Source organism: Haliaeetus leucocephalus, unplaced genomic scaffold, assembly GCF_000737465.1.
Source record: "Haliaeetus leucocephalus isolate CR32 unplaced genomic scaffold, Haliaeetus_leucocephalus-4.0 Scaffold167, whole genome shotgun sequence".
Taxonomy (NCBI): Eukaryota; Metazoa; Chordata; class Aves; order Accipitriformes; family Accipitridae; genus Haliaeetus; species Haliaeetus leucocephalus.
In genome coordinates, this window is record NW_010972603.1 from 1,065,976 (window position 1) to 1,087,240 (window position 21,265).

At 39.5% G+C, this 21,265-nt stretch overlaps 1 protein-coding gene across 1 annotated transcript in view; it reads left to right on the forward strand.

Annotated features, from left to right (window-relative positions):
- Positions 1–21,265, forward strand: part of CAMK4 (calcium/calmodulin-dependent protein kinase IV) — a 172,890-nt gene that overhangs the window by 74,659 nt on the left and 76,966 nt on the right. The window contains exon 2 of the mRNA XM_010563452.1: positions 2,573–2,651. Coding sequence (XP_010561754.1) covers positions 2,573–2,651 — 79 coding nt within the window. The remainder of the gene's footprint in view (positions 1–2,572; positions 2,652–21,265) is intronic.

A 21,265-nucleotide genomic window follows, 5' to 3' on the forward strand; every position in this document is an offset into this window, starting at 1 on the left:
GTATCTGTCAGAGCCAGACATAGCACATAAACCAAAAGAGAACCCTCTGAAAGCATTCCCAAATCTTGTGATACCTTCTCATCATTTTTTCCCCAAATTAAGACTCCAGGGATGTGCTGTCCAAAATCTTTACAATAGGGAATAATTTCTAAGCTAGCACCTCTGTGTGTTTTGAATGGTGACTAACGAGCCTGATGGCAAACTGCTCACTGGACAAGCCTTCATAAACTCCTGTCTCTCCGGGCTGTCATATGTGTCTTTCGAGGATTATGCTGCCTTTCCTCCAGCTTTGGGTACAGTCAAATGAACTGTTAAAGGTGGTGCCATGCAACCCCTGCTGGCATAGCTGTCTGTCTCATCACTCAGCCAGTTCTGTTAAATTATCAGAGGTGTTCTAGTGGCTACGTTTTTATTCATGTGGAAGACTTTGCAGAGCCAGGTTACAAACTGGTAAAACAGACGCTGACAATAGCATCACTAGAGACAGTGACTGCCCTCCATCGCCACAGCTGCACAGAACACCTGGAGATGTGCACAGGAATGGTAATCTATTTATTTGGTTCATCAGCTGCACAGCTTATCTAATTGTGCCCTCAACCAAATAAAATAATTTCTAGGTTTGCTGCCTACCTAGTAAGAGCATATGTAGACATATGAGTTTAATGTTTATGTTGCACTCTGAATATGTGAAGCAGGGTACAAGAATGATTTGCAGTTTATGCAATGACTTCCCCATCACAGTGCTGTAGTGAAATACTGGTGATATGAACTTTATCACAGCAGGTCCTTAAAATTTTATCTTTTAACATTTTTGGTTGTACTTAAAAGATGTGAGGGTTGTCTTAATGATGTGGTGTATTTTTTTCTTCTTGCTAAATAGAGCCTTTTGAGACTTGGCCAAGAAGAGGAGATCTAATTAAATTCATGTAATGATTCTGGGAGTCACTGAGGCTTGCAGTACTCCCACACATTTATCAATACACTGTTATGACAGACAAATCATTTTAGCATTTGAGACGAAGTGAAGATTACTTTATGTGTGTTTGATGCACAGAAGCCCTCAGATGATTGAGCTGCCTGACCCTTGCTGGAGGTGACCTTTCCTGATGAAGAGGTCTTTCTGAAATAAATCTTCTCAATCGAATGCCAGTTCTTGTGCTCACTCATATATCCATAAAAATATGGACATGCCTACTCAGAGCATTATCTAGTGCCTGTGCCCATGCTGAGGAGGGAGAAGTGCAGAGCATGCATGGTGGTTTTGTACAGCAGTGCACCCAGAATGATAAACCTTTGTATCATGGCTTTATTCATACAGTCAAACTCGGCTATACCATTCCAGTGCTTAAAAGAAATCTGCTTGTGTCATTGCAGCTTGTGGTTATCTCCTGTAGACACAGTGAGATGGGTTTCTTCTGGTTCAGAGAGATCTGCAGTGCAATTTAGTGTGCAGTATATATGAAATCCTTCCACTGCAGAGTCGCTGTGTGCAGTTCTGCTATGTATGTTATTTGGGAAGTCATGGATGATAACGGGAGTCCCCTCTAGCTTAAAAATCTGCAGCTATTCTAAAGTGCTGAGTCTTAGAGTGGGTGACAAATCTGAGGGCAGGAGTCTTCCAAAAATGCCTTAAATCCAGTGCTGACACATAGCACTTCAGAGCATCCATTTTGATGGTGGCTGGCACTGGGTTGCTCAGCAGCATCTAAAAGTACATGTCACAGAATATAAAGGTATTTGAATTGTTTGTAACCATTATGCTTTTGCCAGAGGCTTTTCCTCTCTTTAGCTAATTCATAGAGTACAGGTCCCTTCCCTGATGGTAACAAGTAGAGCACAAGAAGTAATCTCAGCCCCTGAGCCCATCTCTGGAGACTGGCTAGCCCAACCTCCCACTCAGAGAAGTGCCCTCCAACCAGCAGAGCCATAATTTTATGTTATGAGTGCTCAGATTTAGCACATTCAAGTGAGTATGCCTTGAAGGCAACCAGAAGATCTAAGCCCAGTTCAGTTTTGCTATGAACAAGCCCCACCAGTTTCCACTGAATTAACCAAAAGTGCTGCTTGTGCCATCTGGTGCCGAATTTGGCTGTTTGGGCAACTGGGCAGGGAGCAGCACAATAATTGTCTCTTCTTTTCTGTCTCACTCCCCATTACTGCCATCAACAATTAGTAAAAAAACCTAATGCAACTAACTGTTGCAAAGGTATTTCCTTAACAAAGACAAGGTATGTTGTCACAGGTTTGGGGACAGATTATGTCCCTTGCTACCCAGTGGAAACCTCCAGGATGTGTCAGGAGCCAGAAAAGGTGTGACCAAGAGGCATCTCAAGCTCTTGCAAGTTCTGTTGGCTGAATAACCACTGAATTTCACTGGTTCAACAGAGAACAGTTTTTACACTGGTTTTTTTGCTTGCATCTGTGGGGAAAAACAAGGTATTTTTGCCCTACCTGGGAGGAATAGAAAATGTAGTTTCAGCTAGGCAACTCTGTTTATTGACATATTCAAAGAGGCGTATGTACAACTATTCTTCCTTTTTTTCTTTTTTTTTTTTTTTTTTTTTAAATTTAGTGGGGCTACATCCATTGTCTACAGATGCAGGCAGAAAGGGACCCAGAAACCTTACGCCATCAAAATGTTGAAGAAGACAGTAAGTCGTTCTATTTTATTTTGCTTTGCTTTGGGATATGTTTGGGATTTTCTCTGGGTTTTTTTCCATGCAGTTTCTTTGTGTGAGGGAAACGAGACCCCGCTAAGCTTGTATTTTCTGTGACCGAGCTGCTTCTTCTTCTCATCATTAAAACAGCTTTTAGAGGTAACAGTACTCTGTTGGGAATGCCTTAGCCCCACAAATCTTGCTTGTACCTTCATCTGGTGTTGTCTGTATAGACTTAGATTTGGGGAAAACTTTTAGACAAAAATGTCTTTTTCTTTCACTAGGGGAAAGAAGCAGGTTCTGAATCATTTAAATGTTCTGTGATTTCATTTTGCTTTAATGCATTGTTTTGCTCAAAAAATATCATTACATGATTTGTCTTTTTCAGAAACTGGTTAAAACACCGCCTCAAACTCAAGTAAAATTAAATACTTCATGGAGGTTTTTCCCCCCTATAAAATTGCAAGAGAACCAGTTGAGACATCACTTATTTTTAGAGCACCATATATGTCACACTTCTACCACATTTATTTTTGTGTGTGTTACAAAATAGATGGTGGAAAGCATGAAGAGGGACTAGAGAAGAAATCCATTGTTACTCTGTCTAGTAATGGATTGAGAGACTTCAAGCAGAAAGAGTGTGGGGGATAGGGTAGAGTAGTTCATGTTCCTAACAGGTGAAGAGAAATTTGAGAGGAAACAAGCAAGCTGTGAGGCATGGACATGTTTTTTATTCATGAGTGGTTTTGATTCCATTTATTCCAGTGTTAAATCATCCATTATTCCATAAAGTTCAGGAATGTTCACATGTAGCAACATAATGATGGGTGGGTAGGCGTAAACATGTCTAAATGCTGAATTAACTGGTGGTCTCTGTGCAAGACATAATGAGTGGGTTCCACATGAGTAAAGTGTTGGCATTAATTTGTCATCTTTGAAAGTAAGCCAAAGTTTAAACTGGCACAGAAATTCAGTTGTGTGTGCTGCTTTTGAATTTGCATCTGGTGCATTGGAGGAAGCAGAGCATGTGAAGAGCTGGCATTGCTGCAGCCTACGCTCTGTCTTTCCTATGGAAATGCAGAGAACTTAATTTTTATCAGTTCTTTATGCCAATGATTCCCATAATGTTTTAGGAGTATACCTTCTGATAATTCTAATTCTGAAAAGCACTAGAAAGAATGATATTGCTTAAAAATATTTCTTTGCTCTTTTTTGGCCTTTGTGGAGATTAATTCATGTTCATAGTGGCCACATTAATACTAGCTCCATCTATTTGTATCTGAAACTATTCCATTTAGACTTTTGGCGGACTTATTGAAACACAGGGTTTTTTAAAAAGTGTAGGGAAAATGGCAAGCAAGTAGAATATAAGAATATGGTTATGTATGTAAATTGTTTGCACAGCAGCAATAGCTTGGCTTAATGCTCTCTTGATTATATTAGCAATGTGGTTAAGCAGTTTACGCAAATGAGTTGTTCCCAGTGTAATTAATACACTTTGGGATGTTTTGTTATGAGAACAAGTGATTCTGTTAGACAACTGAGCTTATTTGTATAACTGAGAACATGGGAGGTGATACTGTAAGGATGTGCCACTGCTTGTGTCTGTGTGCCATGAGCTACTGTAGCTCTGTTCCAATTTGGAGACATAATTATTATCACAGAGACAGAACTAACTGTGTGTTACAGTGCTCCCACAGCAGGAGGCCTAATCTTTGCTCAGAGTGTCTTGGTGTAAAAATAACCAAGTGTGGGCCAAATCACATACCAAAATGTTGATTGGCTTGAGATTCCTGTTGGCTTTTTTTAAACAGTTAGAAAAAACAGATGGCAGTTCAATAGTGGAGGAAAAGTGATGGGAGAAAAAGAAGAACCTGTGACTGTTTGCTTTTGATGCAAAGTCCCATTTCTTCAATTTCTTTTCTTAAATGCACATAAGGGAGCTCTGAAGAGCGCAGGAAATTAGAAGACAAAGGAAGATGGTGGAAAAGCAAATACTCCATTTTTTCCATTCAAACTGACGGACTTTAAACACTGCACCAAACAAGAATAACTCACTGAGGAAGAGTGTCTGTTAAAACAGGGTGAGGGTCAGGGATGGGGTGGTCTAGCTTGTTTTGGAAGTGGTAACAAGTGATGTGTGATTAGGAGTCTGGTGACTGACTGGCAGCTCTGGATGTGTGAATGCTGATGACTACAGTACTGTAATTTGAAGCAAAGTATTAGAAGTGATTACTTTCGTCCCATGGGAACAGCTCAGATAAGAAACAAATGATCCTTTTGGATTGAAGTAGTGTGCTAGGAACAGACTGCAAGAAATATAAAATGCCTATTGGTGTTCTTTTCATTTAAATAATAAGATTAATTTTTCATTTTGCCTGACTAATGCATTCTTATTTGAGAGCAAATAAAACTTTGGGCAGGACATATCAGCCAATGCTGAGAATACATATTTATGAAGAGATGTGAGTTCATAGAAGATTTTTTAATTAATATTTCTTCACCATCTAGCTTAATAAAATAGTATTCTTAGATTATTCGTTCAGTTCTATTTGTTTTTTTTTCTGATCACTAGTAAGCCAACAAAGAGAAACAGGAGAAAATATGTTTATACAATCTTTTTTTGTCAAGAAAGTTAAATAATTGGGGGGGAGGTATTTAGAGGTTTAATAATTCTTAACCATTAATTAAAATTATACAGTTCCAAAAGGAGGAGAAAAATGCTTTTTTGCTGGTTCAAAACTACTGAAACAGAATGCTTCAGTTCCCTGTTTTGTTTTGGTTTTGTCAAATTCAGCCCAAGTTTAGGAGTAGTTTTGAATCCTTTAAATTACACTTCCGGTCAATAAAATTTAGTTCAAAGAACACTTCTGGTTCTTACTCCTGAAGTGTCTGACTGTCAAATTTAGGAAACTGACAGGCATATTAGGACCATAACTTCCAGGGCAGCTAAGAGACAACTGTTAGAAGGGCTAAAGAAGTCCACAGAAAAATTGATGTATGTATTAGTGGGAAAAAAACTTTCACATAATGTACAAGAAATTAAATTTGGACTTATTCTTAACAGATACAAAAAGAAATATGTTTATAAAACAACATCTATAGAACAGGTGAATAAGCATGCTAAATTATTGCCTTTGATTTGCTTATCCAACCTTTATGCTCAGTTCCTGAGCATAATTGAGATGTAGGATTGTATTATATACTCATTATTTGATTTTTTGCTAGGTTTAGCAGATCTCTTAATGCAGATAATAAATATAAAGATTTGAATCATGTAACTGCAAATGTAAATTTCAAATGCAAACAATGTAAATGTAAAGGCAATTTACAATGTAAATGTAAATGCAAACAACATATAGCATGTGGATCATATTGGAAGAACACAGGATTCCTGAAGGGAGCAAACATATTTATGTGCTGTTCATGAAATGAAACTTCTCATCTGCAAACCTTTGCCTCCTTTTGGTGTGTTTTGAGAAAGACAGACAGCACATGAACTAGGGCCACCCTGGAGACTGTCTCAGTCTGGGCAGGTGAATGCCTTCCAAGAAATTAGATCCACCTCTGCCTTAAATTTCCTACCTGAGTCTGGACAAGTTGCTTTAAAAATAGCGAAGAGAACAGATGGCCTCTGTTCTGCGGTTTCTAAATTAAGACACCAAGTGCCTGCCTACTTTATAGGTCTACCAAGTACTAACAACTGTTAACTGAAGTAATTTGGGAGCTGCCATTGCAATAAAGCAACATGCTCTGCAGAAAGGAGAACAGGATGCTGAGCTGGGTTGTCTGGAGCCTAGGTCCTGGTGTATTCCCAATTCAGCCTGTGCTGTTGACTGAGGTATTTCTTTTTGGTTCAACTTTCTCATCCATAAAAATGACATAATACTTATTTGATTTGCTTCTCAGCAATGCTTTGAAGGATAGCCTGGTTAATATTCTGAGGTTTTAATTGATAGGCACTATCCTCTAAGAGTGATTAAGTATTATGAAATATTAGGCCCTGTGTGTCTCCGTCAATGAGGCATGCAAGTACAGAGACTGTTTTGGAGAATTCTCATTTTGATTTCATTTTTTTCATGTGTGGACATCCTCCCTCACAGGGTTTGTGATGCTTAACTAATACTTCCTCAGTGCTTTAATTAAAATCAGTATTTATGAAGCAGCATTCTTCTTGCAGACTGGTTGATGTTCAAAATCAGACAAACATTCAGGCACACGAACTTCTTCTCAGATCAGAGACAGAGCAACAGTTTTCAAGCAACACATAAGCTGGAAACAGTTGTGCTGGGATTACTCTAATTGTTCTAATTGGTTAGACAATTGGAGAACAACAAATAGTTTGTCTGTGGAGCAGAGAGGAGTGTAAGCAAATGTAAAGGTAACAGGCTTCCCTCCTGGATAAGTGGGGTTGGATATCTAGAGTTAGGGCCTGAAGAAGATTATAATGGTCTATAAAGGCATATATATAAAGTCTCAGTTGTGTTCCTGTTTGCAGATATATGCATAGATATATGTATATTTATACACACGCATGTATATTATATACACATATACACAAACATATATATACACACACTATAACGTATACTTATATATTATAAACTATATATATTCCCAACTATACAGAGAGTATAGTTGGCTGGATTTTTCATCTTGCAGTGAATTGGTGGCATTAAGTGATAATCAAGAGGCTCATGCAAACGTTTGGTCTGTTTTCTTGGAGAGGTGCTGCTTTTGCTTGAGCCTTCCAAATTGATTGAGAAGGCAAGTGCCACGGCAGGGGGTGGGGACTGTGTATCACACTTGGAGGGAGTCAGAATTAGTCTGGTCTTTCATTGACTTTTGGAGAAAAAGAAGTATGTTTGTAGCTATAAAATGAAAATTTCCATTTGCTGCCATGTGGCCTTACAGGATTTACAATTTAAGTGCCTCCTGCCTCCATATGCCTGTTTCTCTATAGACTTTATAATGAGACTATATATATCTATATCTATATCTATATCTATATATCCTGTGGCGCAGTAATTGTCAGTACTCTTATTGGACTGACTGACATCTGAGAGTGGTGAAGTTTAGCAGACATACCTGGTCCACAGAGAAAGCAAGAGCCTAACAATACTCCAATTTGTCTGAAGTGCTATGGCAGTATTCTTTTTTTCTCCAGATGACAGATGTTTGGAATACATGTACATATATATGTATATTTAAGGTCAATTTTTTTCTCACAAAGCTGGTATTAATTAACACATTGCATTAATGTGCAATGCAATGCTCTGATTTTTTTCAAATTTTTCAAAAAGGAAAAAGAATAGTGTCATATGTAAGTCTACATGAAAAGTCAACTGCACATCAGTACTTACCATTAAAAAGGTATGTCAACTAGCTCACACATTCTCTTCTGTTATTCATTCACACACACACATACACACATCACATATGCCATTGCTTAGTAATTATTGGGAAATGGTAATTTCTTAATTACCACTCCATCTGCAGAACTAGCTATTATATATGTAGATTACTTTATTTTTCCTGGTTAGCTCATTTTTGTCAACCATGTCATCATCTCATTCATGTGCATTTCACACTGTTATGTTTCTTCTGAAAGATGAAAAAAAAATTTAAGTCAAAATTATTTTGAATAAAGAAATAAGGCAGTAAGGCTTTGAGTTTTCCACTGCTTATATCCACTTTTCCCTCATATATAAGTGGAATCTGGCTTCCATAGTCTGACTCACTACCTTCCAAAAGAAAGAGCTTTTAATTAAAAGTTAAGTCCATCAAATGCGTAGTGTCTAAAGAAGAACAAGAAAGTTCGTTTTACATAAATGCCCTACAAAAGAAGAGAGAACTGAAAGATTTTTTTTTTCCCTGCAGTAAGATACCAATAGGTTTTTGCTTTAGATGCTATGAAATCAAACACCAGTTAGTCAAAGTGGAAATTTTACTGAAAATTAGCTTTGTAATATTCTGGTTTAGTCCTTGGAAAGCAAAAAAGTGGTTTTTGTCTGTATTGATAGGACATCCTTTAGAAAAGGAAAAAATCCCATTCTGCAATTGAAAAAAGCCTGTCCTACATACATAAAGTTATTTAACATGTCATCTGCATTACAATGTATTGTATTATATCACATTGTAGTGCAGGTGATGTGTAAAAATCACTTAACATAGAACAATATTTATTACCTGTCGCCATTTAGATTGAATTGCTGTGCTGTGCCTGAGTAAGTCATACCTCGAGTTAAGATTTTAAGAACAGAGAGTATGTATTACATTTCTTTTTTCCTTACTCTGTTTAATTTATAGGTAATTAGCTAACACTCATTTCTGGTATTCACAGCTTATTTTTCAGAAATACAAAGATGAGCTAATAAAAAGAGGAAAATATAAAGCTCAACTCATTGTTACGCACTTCAAGGAAGCTCAACCTACTGTATACATTGTATTGTTGAACAAGTAGTTCTGAGAAACTAAATAATATCCCTTAGATGATTAATTCAGTAAAAAAAAAAAAAAAAGAAACAAATGACATGTTTAGCTTTGAATAACTTAACAGGAACTTTCATGAAACGATCTGAGCCGCACATTTTCTTCTAACAACTCATCCATGCAGATTTTGCTCCCTTCCTGCCTGCAGTGATTTGTCTTCTCCATGGCTTTAAGCAAGCCTAGAGGAGCTTTGTGTGTCTCGGGTGCACATGAATGTAGAAAGGCAAGACAGGGAATAAGAATGAAATATGTTGCTGCGTGAGGATATATTTAATGCCTAGAGCAAATACGCAACCCTGCAAAAGGGCTGCATGAAGGTGCAGAGGTAAATATTAGGCTATCCTGAGATTACAGTCCTTCTCTTTAGAAACCCTTCATTATTTACAGCCTGTTAAAGAAATCTGGAGACATGCCTTTGATGGAGCTGTACTGCAGGGAAGGCAGGGCTTCTCTGTAGATGGGTGGTCTGTGAGGCTTGTGCTGGGGATCTCTGAAACTCTTCTCCCTCTGCACTTTAGGAAGTTGTTGTTTTTAAGAAATGTATGCTGTGATCCTGTCATTACAGTTGTGACAGTTACTCATTTGAGTGGAAAGAGATTGAGCTTGTTCTATGCTGTCAAGCAAAGAATTAATGGAAAACTGCATGCACAAAAAATGAAGAGGACAAAAGATGAGAAACCACAGTGTTTTCTCAGTAGTGGCAGTTCAGCTGTTGGAATAAAACAGGGACAGTGTACAACTTAAAACATAGCATCCTGGGTTTATTCCTCTGGCCTGAAGCTGAGTTCTCTGTAGCCCCTCAGAGAGGCAAATCTGAGGTCTATAAGAGAGAGGCTTTATTTTATCAAGAACTCTGTAATCAGGATGTACTCACTTGACAAACTGGTTACACTGGCATATTTCAAGATAAAATATATCCTCTTTGGCTGAGGTGGTCTCCTTTTGTCTTACATCCTTTAAGAGAAAGACCAACCACATGTAGGGAGGAATGGAAAACCAAAGGTGGAAACTAACACAATAACTGTGGAAGTGGCACAGCCTTTGGGTTCCAGTTACAGAAGCTTCTTTGAGAAATCATGAAACCAGCATCACTGTCTGATGTCCATGAGATAATGTCACCGGGTCAGAGCATCTCTTAAGACTGGAACTAAGGTTCAGTACAACTTTCTAAGCTGAATATTGTGATGGCTGATGGCTGCAGGGCTAGTGTGTATGGGTGAGGATCATCCCAAATTTTTGCCAAACTAAACTTGCTCTCTGCTTGAATCACTTAGGAGGGGCTTCCTTAAGGGAAAAAAAAAACCAAACCCAAAACAAAACCTAAAAAAACCCCAAACCTGAATAAATAAAAAATAACTAAAAACATGTTTTCCTACAAATGTAAAAAAACCCACCCCACTTTCTTTGTTATTCCTCCCCCTTTGTTTTAAGCAGCCTTCAAATACTACTGTTTGTTTCCAGTAAGCTATTCCATTATACTTTGTATATATTGAATGAACAGATGTTTGAAACTCCAACTGGGCATGCTTTCAGTAGATATAGTTGAAAACAGCTGGAAACATTTCCATAAGTAATAAGAAATGCCATAAATAAGATGGTTTGATTTGTATTTCAGTCCTGTGGTATTCAAGTCACTTTCATTTACAGGTTTTTGGGGTGAATTCTGATTTCAGATTTATTTTAGAATTGCAAAGATTACATGATATGCTAACTCCTGAGGACCTCTAAGCAGTAGTCTCAGGAATATCAGCCTGCAGAAATTAGGATTCTGTCTGCAAGATACATAACACTCATATAGGTTTTAGCTCTTTATACACTGATAAAAGAATAGTGCTACAAGAAGAAATAGCATCATAATAATTGTAGGTTTCTAGACTGAGTGACAAACATAGTAGGTATAGGATTTGAATGTAATAATATGAGAAAATACAAAGTTAAAAGAACTCTGTGATGTGGCTTTCAAGAATTTGTGGGAAAAGTTCTAATTCCTGCAGATGAGGGCCCTAATTTCTACAACTGAGAAGCCAAAAATCTGTTAATCAGAATGCCAGGAAAATTATTCATTTCACCATTATAACTAATTTCAGTTATTCTTTTTGTGCCATTACCGTGTTACAACTGCAACACCACAGTGAGAAAACATGTTAGCATTTCCATGCTTTATGGATGAGGGGCACATGAGGTATTGAGTCTAGGAGCTAGATCTGTAAAGTATTTGTATCCAGGCAATTACTACCACACTTCATAACACATCAATAACTACCTCCTGCATACTTTACTTCACAGGTAAAATTTGTCTTCTCTTCTCCAGGCTAAACAGATCCAGGTCACTCAGCCTTTCCTCATAGGAGGGACACTCCAGTCCCTTCATCATCTTGGTGGCCTTTCGTGGGATTCTCTCCAGTGTATCCATGTCTCTCTTGTACTGGGGAGCCCAGCACTGGACACAGCACTCCAGGTGTGGCCTCACCAGCGCTGAGCAGAGGGGACAGATCATCACTCTCGACCTGCTGGCAAGACTTCTTTTAAGGTAGCCCAGGATAAAATTAGCCTTCTTTGCCGCAAGGACACATTACTGGTGCATGCTCAAACCTTGGTGTCCACAAGGATCCCCCTTCCACCAAGCTGCTTTCCAGCTGGGCAGCCCCCAGCATGTACTGGTGGCTGATGTTGTTCCTCCCCAGGTGCAGGACTTTGCACTTCTCCTTGTTGAATTTCATGAGGTTCCTGTCAGCCCATTTCTCCAACCTGTCCAGGTCCCTCTGGTGTATCAGCCCTTCCTCCGAGTTTGGTGTCATCAGCAAACTTGCTGAGAGTGCACTCTGCCCCATCATCCAGCTACTTAATGAAGACGTTAAACAGGACTGGACCCAGTATTGACCCCTGTGGTACACCCCTCATTACTGACCTCCAGCTAGAATTCATGCCACTGATCACGACCCTCTGGGCCTGGTTGTTCAGCCACCTTACTGTCTGCTTATCCAGCCCATACTTTAACAGCTTGTCTATGGAGATCTTATGGGAGACAGTGTCAAAGACCTTATTGAAGTCCAGCTAGACAATATCCACTGCTCTCCCCTCATCTGTGAAGCCAGTCATTTCATCATAGAAGCTTCTCAAGTTGGTCAAGCATGACTTGCCCTTGGTGAATACTCCTGATGCCTGACTTATCCTTCATGTGCCTGGAAATGGTTTCCAGGATTAGCTGCTCCATCACCCTCCCAGAGACTGAGGTGAGGCGGACCTGCCTGCAGTTCCCTGGGTGCTCCTTCTTGAAGACATGAGTGACTTTGCTTTCCTTCAATCTTTGGGTACTCCTCCCAGTCACCATGATTGACCACAGATTATTGAGAGTGGCCTCACAGTGACATCTGCCAGCTCCCTCAGCACTTGTGGGTGCATCCCATTGGGGCCCATGAACTTATGTATGTTCAATTTGATTGAGTCTTCCCTGACCTGATCTTCTTCCATGATGGGTACATCTTCCTTGCTCCAGCCTTTCCCCCTGGTCTCTGGAGCCTGGGATTCCTAAAAGCTGGTCTCCCTAGTAAGGTCTGAGGTGAAGAAAGCATTCAGTACCTCAGCCTTTTCTATGTCCTCTGTCACCGGGTCCCTTGCCTCATTCAGCAGCAGGCCCTACCCTTCCTTTTGTCACCTGTCTACTTATAGAAGCCCTTCTTCTTGCCTTTGACATCCCTTGCCATATACAATTCCATTTGGTCTTTAGCTTTCCTAAATTCATCCCTGGATGCTCGGACAATGTTTCTGTATTCCTTCCAGGTTACCCAACCTTGCTTCCACACTCTGTATGCTTCCTTTTTGTGTTTGAATTTGGCCAGGAGCTCCTTGTTTATCCACACAGGCCTCCTGGCATTTTTGTCTGACTTCCTACTTGCTGGGATGGTCTGCTTTTGAGATTGGACGAGGTGATCCTTGAATATTATCAGCTTTCTAGACCTCCACTTCCTTCTAGGACCTTATCCCATGGGACTTTTCTAAGGAGATTTTGAAGAGGCCAAAGTCTGCTCTCCTGAAGTCCAGGGCTGTCATCTTGCTTTTCACTCTCCTCCCTGCCCTCAGGATCCTGGACTCCAGCATCTCATGGTCACTGCAACCAAGGCTGCCTTTGATCTTCACATCCCCAGTGAATCCCTCCTTGTTGGCAAGTATGAGGTCCAGCAGAGCATCTCTCCTGACTGGGTCCTCACTCACTTGGAGGAGGAAGTTACTATGAATGCGCTTCACATACCTCCTGGTTTGCTTGTGTCCTGCTCTGTTGTCCCTCCAGCACATAACGGGATGCTTGAAGTTCCCCATGAGGACCAGGTCCTGCAAATGTGATGCTGCTTCAATCTGTCTGTAGAGTGCCCCATCCACTTGTTCTTCTTGATCAGGTGGCCTATAGCAGACACACACTATAATGTTGCCTTTTACATTGTGTGTTATGTCACCTAAGAACTTGTGTGTTATAAGCCAGGTCTTCTTCCTCCCATGTAGTGGATATGTGAAATGTGATTTAAAGAGAGACAGCTTTATTACCACTGAGCTTCATACAGAGCTTGTTCATCCCAAAGTTTATGAAAGTATGGTCAGAGTATTGCAGTTGTAGTAAGGACCTCAAAAAACTTAGGTTGAAGGTCCCAGATAGATAGTTTCTTATTGCTGAGTAGCTAGACCTTACCAAAAGCTGAAGTTGCCACAGATTTTACCTGCAGTAACATAAGAACCTCCAGGGTCCTCAGGGGTTGCAGGTTTTTTTAAGTACAGAAATTGCACCCCAAATCACACTTTATGCATCAGAGGTGGTTTTTAGGTCTGATTCTGTGTGATTTGCCAAATCTGCACATGAATTCAGTGGCCATAAAGGGAGGCATAGATGAGTCTCCTGAAACTCAAATACTCACCTGTTCTGGTTCAAGTTTACATAGCTTACAATTGCCTCCTTTCAGCATCTCTTCCATTTATTCCTAAATTGTATGAAGCATCAGGGAACACAGGATCAAATATGGAAGGCACCCTATGGATCTTAGGCACAGAATTCACAGGTTGGGGTGATCTGTCGGAGAGGGAAGTTACTGTATGTTCCTGCTGTTCTCAGCCTGCTCGGTCACTTGCCTTTTTTTTCCAGCACAGCTCATAGATCCTGGCAGAGGAGGCATTAACGTGCTGTCATTAATGTAGTTGAGACATCCTCCATAGGGATTGGAGACATGTAGGGACAAAACCAGTCCTGTAAATTCTAATGTTATTTGTTGACACATAGTGCTAAGAAAGTCAGCTCATGGTTTCTAATCTATGAAGTGAGCTCTCTAAATCAGTTATAAGGCCTTGCTTTCACATGTCTGCCTACCTCTCTTAACCATCTCACTACATGCTTCTCTATATCCTTTTCCAACTGTCCATTTTCAGTCCCTGAAGAGTTTCTGCAAGGGATTCTTTTCCTGCTTTCCTTTGAGGATCTACTGGTTTGCTGTGTTATTCAGATTATAAAGTATAGAACCTCTAAATTTTAGGCAGTTTTGGGGCATGGGGTCATTTATGTGGTTCTTCTAAGTGTAGAGTTACAGGTTCTATGTACTATCAAGCAACACTGAAGTGACTTCAGGACCCCTCATTATCAGTGTTCGGGGCTGACCTACCAGAAAAATTGTTTAGCATCAGGAGATTACAAGTCTCCTAGTACAGTTGTCATTTAAGCAGCAGGTCAGAGATTCAGGGTGGGTCATCAAGACTCAATCTGCACCTGACACTGTCATGATTTCATCCCACCTGAAATATTTTGAACACAATAGTCTAATTTGATCATTAGACTCAAAACTAGGCCTTCCCCAATCATCATCTATGTTACTGCTTACAAAATTGAATCGTACAGCATATAGTTGATTGTCATGATTTAACCCCAGCCAGTAGCTCAGCCTTGTGCAGCTGCTCACTCACTGCCCCCAGTGAAATGGGGGAGAGAATTGGAAGGGTGACAGTGAGAAACCTCGTGGGCTGAGATACAGACAGTTTAATAGTTAAATGCACAAGCGAAGCAAACCAAGGAATTCATTCAGCACTTCCCATCGGCAGGCAGGTGTTCAGCCATCTCCAGGAAAGCAGGGCTCCATCACACTTAAGGGTTACTTGGGAAGACAAACACCATTGCTCTGAACGTCCACCCCTTCCTTCTTCCTGCAGCTTTATATGCTGAGCATGACGCCATATGGTGTGGAATATCCCTGTGGTCAGTTGGGGTCAGCTGTCGCGGCCATGTCCGCTCCCAACTTCTTGTGCACCCCCAGCCTGGGGCAGCATGAGAAGCAGGAAAGGCCCTGATGCTGCATAAGCACTGCTCAGCCATAGCTAAAACATCCCTGTATTATCAACAATGTCTTCATTACAAATCCAAAACATAGCCCCCTACAAGTTACTATGAAGAAAATTAACTCTATCCCAGCCAAAACTAGGACATTGATCACATGGGATAATTTGATATCTGTGATGGAGATTACAATATTAATGGTAGCTCTGATGCATCAAACCTTCATTGGGTAACAGTTGTAGGTTCACATGGATCTGTAAGTGTGAGTTGATTCAGAGAAGGACGGGTATGCTAGCTTACTATTTAAGGGCAATTTCTTAAATTGCAGCGAGCTTTGCACTTGGCTAATAAGATAAGTACACATGACATATTCCAGATCTTTATCATGCAGCTGAGGACTCCTAAGAAATTCAAGTAGCTTTAAGACAAAATGTTGTACAGGATGATAGGAAATGTCCTATCACCTAACAGCTCTAAATTTCTAAGGGACGTGGCAATTTATTTATTCAGAAGGATGGTGTGAATGTGAAGTCTTTTACAGAACGCCAGATGTCTAAAACTGGTTACGTCACTTAGAATAAAAGCTGAATTAATAATTTTCATTGAGAAGAGAGTAAAGTTTTGGATTTGTAACTGTATAGGTGAAAAGCAGGAATGGGCAAGAAAATGCCAAGTACGATTTTCTAAATCCTATAAACGTGACTATTTTGAACTAAAAAAAAAAAATCTACTTACCTTTTGATTTACACATTGTTCTCGCATCTTAAAAGTGTCCTCCTCCACCCAGCTTTGGGAACAGTGGCAATGGCACTAACACACTATAAATAGGGAATAGCTGAAAAGAGCAGTTCATGAATACCTAATAGCCTGAAATTTGTTGGCATAAACCGTTCAACAATTATCAAACATATTTACAGAAATCTGTGTATAAATGAGTCAGGAACAGAAATAACAACCAAATTAGTCAGATAGTTAGACCACAGCATATAATAAGGCCTGTTCTAATGAATGTATAACTTGTTTTGAACTCAGCCATAAAATGTATTATTGAAAATTACCAGTGCTGTGCTAGCTTTAAGTGCTTCTGGACCCATCCTTCACTGTTTGGTGATGCCACCAAGTTCATGTGGGTGAGCAATAGAACCCATTCACAAAGGCTTGTGTGTCTTTGGGGAATATTACCTACATGTGGTCAGCTTTACCATTGAAATCGTATATTACAAGATGCAGGGCCTGTTAATCCTATATGTCACCATGTGATTTACTGTGCTGAAGTCTATACAATCCCACAAATCATCTCTATCCATCTGATGGTTTACCTGCAAATGTACTGTGCTTTATGAAATACAGAAATGTTGCCTCTTTGATGGAACGATTTACATTTAACAGATTAACAGTACTATCATATGCAGATAGTGCATTTCTCTTTCATTTTTTGAAAGCATATGCTTGTACAAGCTCAGTTAATCTGTATTTGCAGCCAGGAGGTTTACATGTACAAGCAGACTTTTGGGCACCTAACAGGACATATGCAAGCACATTGTTGTAACTTGCAGTAGTTCCATGCAAGCTTGTTCAGTCTTCAGAATATGCATCAATTGAAGGATTATAGCTGCAAATTGGAAGTGTGGACATGTGCACAGAAAACAGTTGCTCTAATAATGAATGGTTTATTTTCTTTGCATTAATAATACAAGTTTACTTATGGACGCTCAAAATAAAAATTCTCAGTAACCTACAGAGTGAAAACTCCCTGCTGAGTTTATGGAAGATACTGCAGGGCTGTGCAATTACAGCTGTGCTTTATTGTATTGTTTGATCTGTTCTTCAGGGACCTCATGTTCAGCTTAAATGGAGATAGAGCCAGAATAGTCTGCCAAGCTTAAAATACAAAAAAGATAATTTTGAACCTTTTTCTTAAAAAAAAAAAAAAGATAATATTAGTCCATTAGGACTACAAAGGTTACTCCCATACAAAGAGAGAGCTGCTGACCTTGCTGAGAAGGTCAAGCAATGTCCCAGTAAGAACAGCCCCTAAAACATCGGAGGAATTCTTTACTTGAGAAACTCTTGGTTTCATTCAAAAAAAAAGGTCATGCTAAGAATCAAATCACCTGAAGCAGCTGTTAAATAAATGCCCTAGTTGGAACAAAGAAGTATCCTTTCATTCAGAAGGGTCAGCTTTTTTAAATTCTGTTTTTAACTGCTGCCCACTGCCATGCTGGTTACTGAATTACACCAGAGTAACTCAGAGAGATAGGCTGGGTCGCATATAAAGCATCTATTTTCATTTGTTCTGGGATTTTTTTGTCACACCACTTTTTGTATCCCCAAACATTATCACTTATGGTGAAGACTGACATCTGTATCTTGCATTGATACATAGACCGGCTCAGATGCATGATTTCAGTGGTAGTACCCAGCTTTATACAGATGAAAAAGCACATTCAAAAGTCTTCTTTAGAGTGTTTTAATCCTGAAGTCTTGACTGAAAGTCTTTCTGAGAAGATATTTTATGTATGAGCTGGGCAGAAACTGGAATTCCTGTTACCCAGGACATTCTGAAATTAAAACAAAACCTAAAACTGTATAGAAAATATGTACTTTGAATCTTCTTCTTGTGAAGGTTTATTTAAATTCAAGCTTTAAATTCAAGCTCATTTCTTTTTTTCTTGAAACGTTTCAAGAGAACCTGGGTAACCCAGCAGCCCTGTGTGTAATTTTGACAATTGGGAACAGATCTTTCAGACTAACAGGGAATTGGCAGCTCTGCTTGTGGGTAGTCTATGTCTGTATAGGTTTTAATATTTCATCTTAACTGTAAGACAAAATAATGGCAAAGTTACAAATGATAATTAGCAATTGACTCCATAAAATACAGAAATGGTTAGGCTGCAGAGCAGTTACTTTAGCTGAGACGAACATAAAAATTCTTTCTTGGAAGCTCATTTCATGGAGTGTGGTGGCAAGCCAATAATGATTTGCAGCATGCTTCTTGTACGGGCAGAAAAATACATGCTCAAAACCTGACCTACTGGTTTGATAAAGCATTCATTGCTCAAATTAGAGGTGTTCATGTGAGTCAGTAAGTGGGATATTAACTAAGGAGCTCCACAGAGCTGAGATAAACAGCCTCCCTGAGATGGGCAGTGCTGTGAAGCTCCTTGAGAGCCGTTTGCATTGGCTGCTTCACACTGCTTGCTCAGGCACACTGTTGTCACCCAACCTGCATGGTGGTCACATCTGGCCAGATGTGCCCCTGCATGTCCACAGTGCCCTGGGAAAGGATGGCAGCAGAGACTGGACTTGCAAGATGAGGAATGTGCTCTGCTTCTTGCTCTCTGCTAAGTTTGAGGGGTCTGTACATCTGTTGGCCACCTGTTTTCAGGATGGCTTACCATACTGCAAGGCAGCAGCTGGATTAATCTGTTTACAGTGACAGTCCACTTTATCTTGTTTAATTTAATTCCGATAGAAGCAAACTTTTACATCTCAGGGGTTTGTAGCATCACTCCACCTCACCATCTCAGCGTGTGGAAACATGGAAGAATCTCAGCTTTCATTAAGAATTTTTCCAGCCCCTTCCCTTGTCAAAATAGTCTGAAATTTGTAAATCAGAAATAGGCTGATTAGAGACCTAGAGCTACTTCACTGCATGACCATTATCAAATCTCAAAGACACAGTGTTTGTAGACACAAATCTGTAAAATAGATAAATGCCTAATTCTAGAGAAGTGAAATAACTGGAGAGACAAAATACTAGGAATAATGCAGGAATAATTAGCTTTTTTATGTAAATGCTTTAATATAAATTAAGGGGATGGATAATTTCATTCACCCACCCTTGCAAATGCTGTTCTAACTTCCTGGGCCTTGATTGTGTGAAATACTTTGTTAATGCTGTTAATCCTATGTCTGTCTGTCTGTCTGTAAACAGGACATATGATTGCAGTTTTGAGTGCACACAGTATGATACCATTTTTCTAGTGATCTTGGGTAACACCACAAAGCCATGCATCCGGGTGCAGTACAGATAGACATTTCAGTTCAGCACATGGCGTTCTTGGGCTGCCACTTGCTCCCAAGTTCAGGTCATTGGATCTTTGCTGCTGCAGGTACTTTATCTAGTTAGATTAAAGCTAGCATGCAGATGCTTACCTGTGCTACAGTCACAACTCCTGGTTTGCTTACTAAAGAAGTGTACTGTGGAGCACCGCAAGCCACAGCACAAAGCAGGACTGTATTGTACCTACAAGCAGTTCTTGCAGATTTGCTGCATTTTACAGCTTCATGTGAATGTCTCCAAAGGTGAGCTGTGGAAACATATAGATGTGGGGTTTAATAATTACAGGCCATCTAGCAACTTCCTTTGATTTTTTTGGACTATGGACAGTGAAGTCTTCATGCCAAGGGTCAGTGGTGAAGAACTGATAAATAACCATTTCAGGATTACTTGGCAAATGACTTCTTAGATTGATACAGATGTACCACAGCAGAATGCTGCTTCATAGGCCTATCACAGCAAATGTCTCTTGATTGTTTGCGATTTAAAGTTTGCAAACAGAAAATACAGCTCAGTAAAATCAGACCACTGTTAAAATCACCCAACCAGTCATTCGCATGACCTGGTACAGAATTAGTGTAAGTTTTTCACACAGAGAAAAGTAATCTCTTAAGTAGAAATCAGTTTATACTAATGAAATGTTTGACCAAAAGCATACTCTAGTCCATTTAGCATAGATTAAAAGCAAATAATGAAGGAAGATTGTATAAGGATAATCGCTAAACTAGGGGAACCGGGAAACATCTGAAAGTTAATATTTGATTGTTTTTTCTCTTCACAAACAGACCAGTTCTACTGACCTTATTATTCTTGACTGTGATATACTCACAAAGGTCTCACTGACACTCCTGTGAGAAATGTTAATTTAAGCAAAGCTCTGATAAATTGTTACATGTTGTACTGCATATTTAAATTGCACCTAAAGAGGAGGAGACAAAAATAAACAGTTTTGCAGCCTCATTTTTGTCAGTTATTATATCTACACAAATCAGACCACTGTACTTGATCTAGCCAAACACACTTAATTTGCCCAAACATTTGTGGTAATAGGATATTTTTGTTAAATTATCTGAGTTTTAAAATTTGTTACTCTAGTAACATACACTATGGAGTGAAATGCCTGTCATCCTATCAAATAATATCTGTCAGGAATATAAGTAGTTAAATTGCTGATTCTCCTGCCCAAACTAAAAATAGGCCAAGTTTGGCCCTGATATAAGTAGGTACATTTTGTTGGAAGGAGCTGAAAGAAGATAAGTGTTGATACAGCTCTATGCTTAGTGTAGAGGAAGGTAAGAAAATAAAAGTGATAAAATGGGTTGTTTGTAATAAAATGCCATGACTACATATGCTGCTACTTTTACTCTGGAACAATTCGTATCACATACATGCACTCTTTTGTTGTAAAATCTATCCTGATAGACATTTTCCAGGATGCTTATAAATATTTAACACTCCTGTGGCATATTTGCCATTGCTTGTTAGCATCTTGAATTTTTAGGTACCTTTTCCTCATACCACCACCTGAGGAAGTATTATGAAAGTCTACTGGTTTGTGTCAGGTCAGGAACTGGATCACAGAGGGACTCACCTATGGTTGCAGAGTAAACTTCTAGGAAAGCAAGGACCTGAAACTGAGTCTCAGTTCACTTTTTCACTTCATTTGTTGCCACCTGCAAGAGGAGAGGAAGCCTTTATAGTTTCTCAGTTGTAACTACTCAGTGACAAAAGGAAGCATCTTTAGAGTTT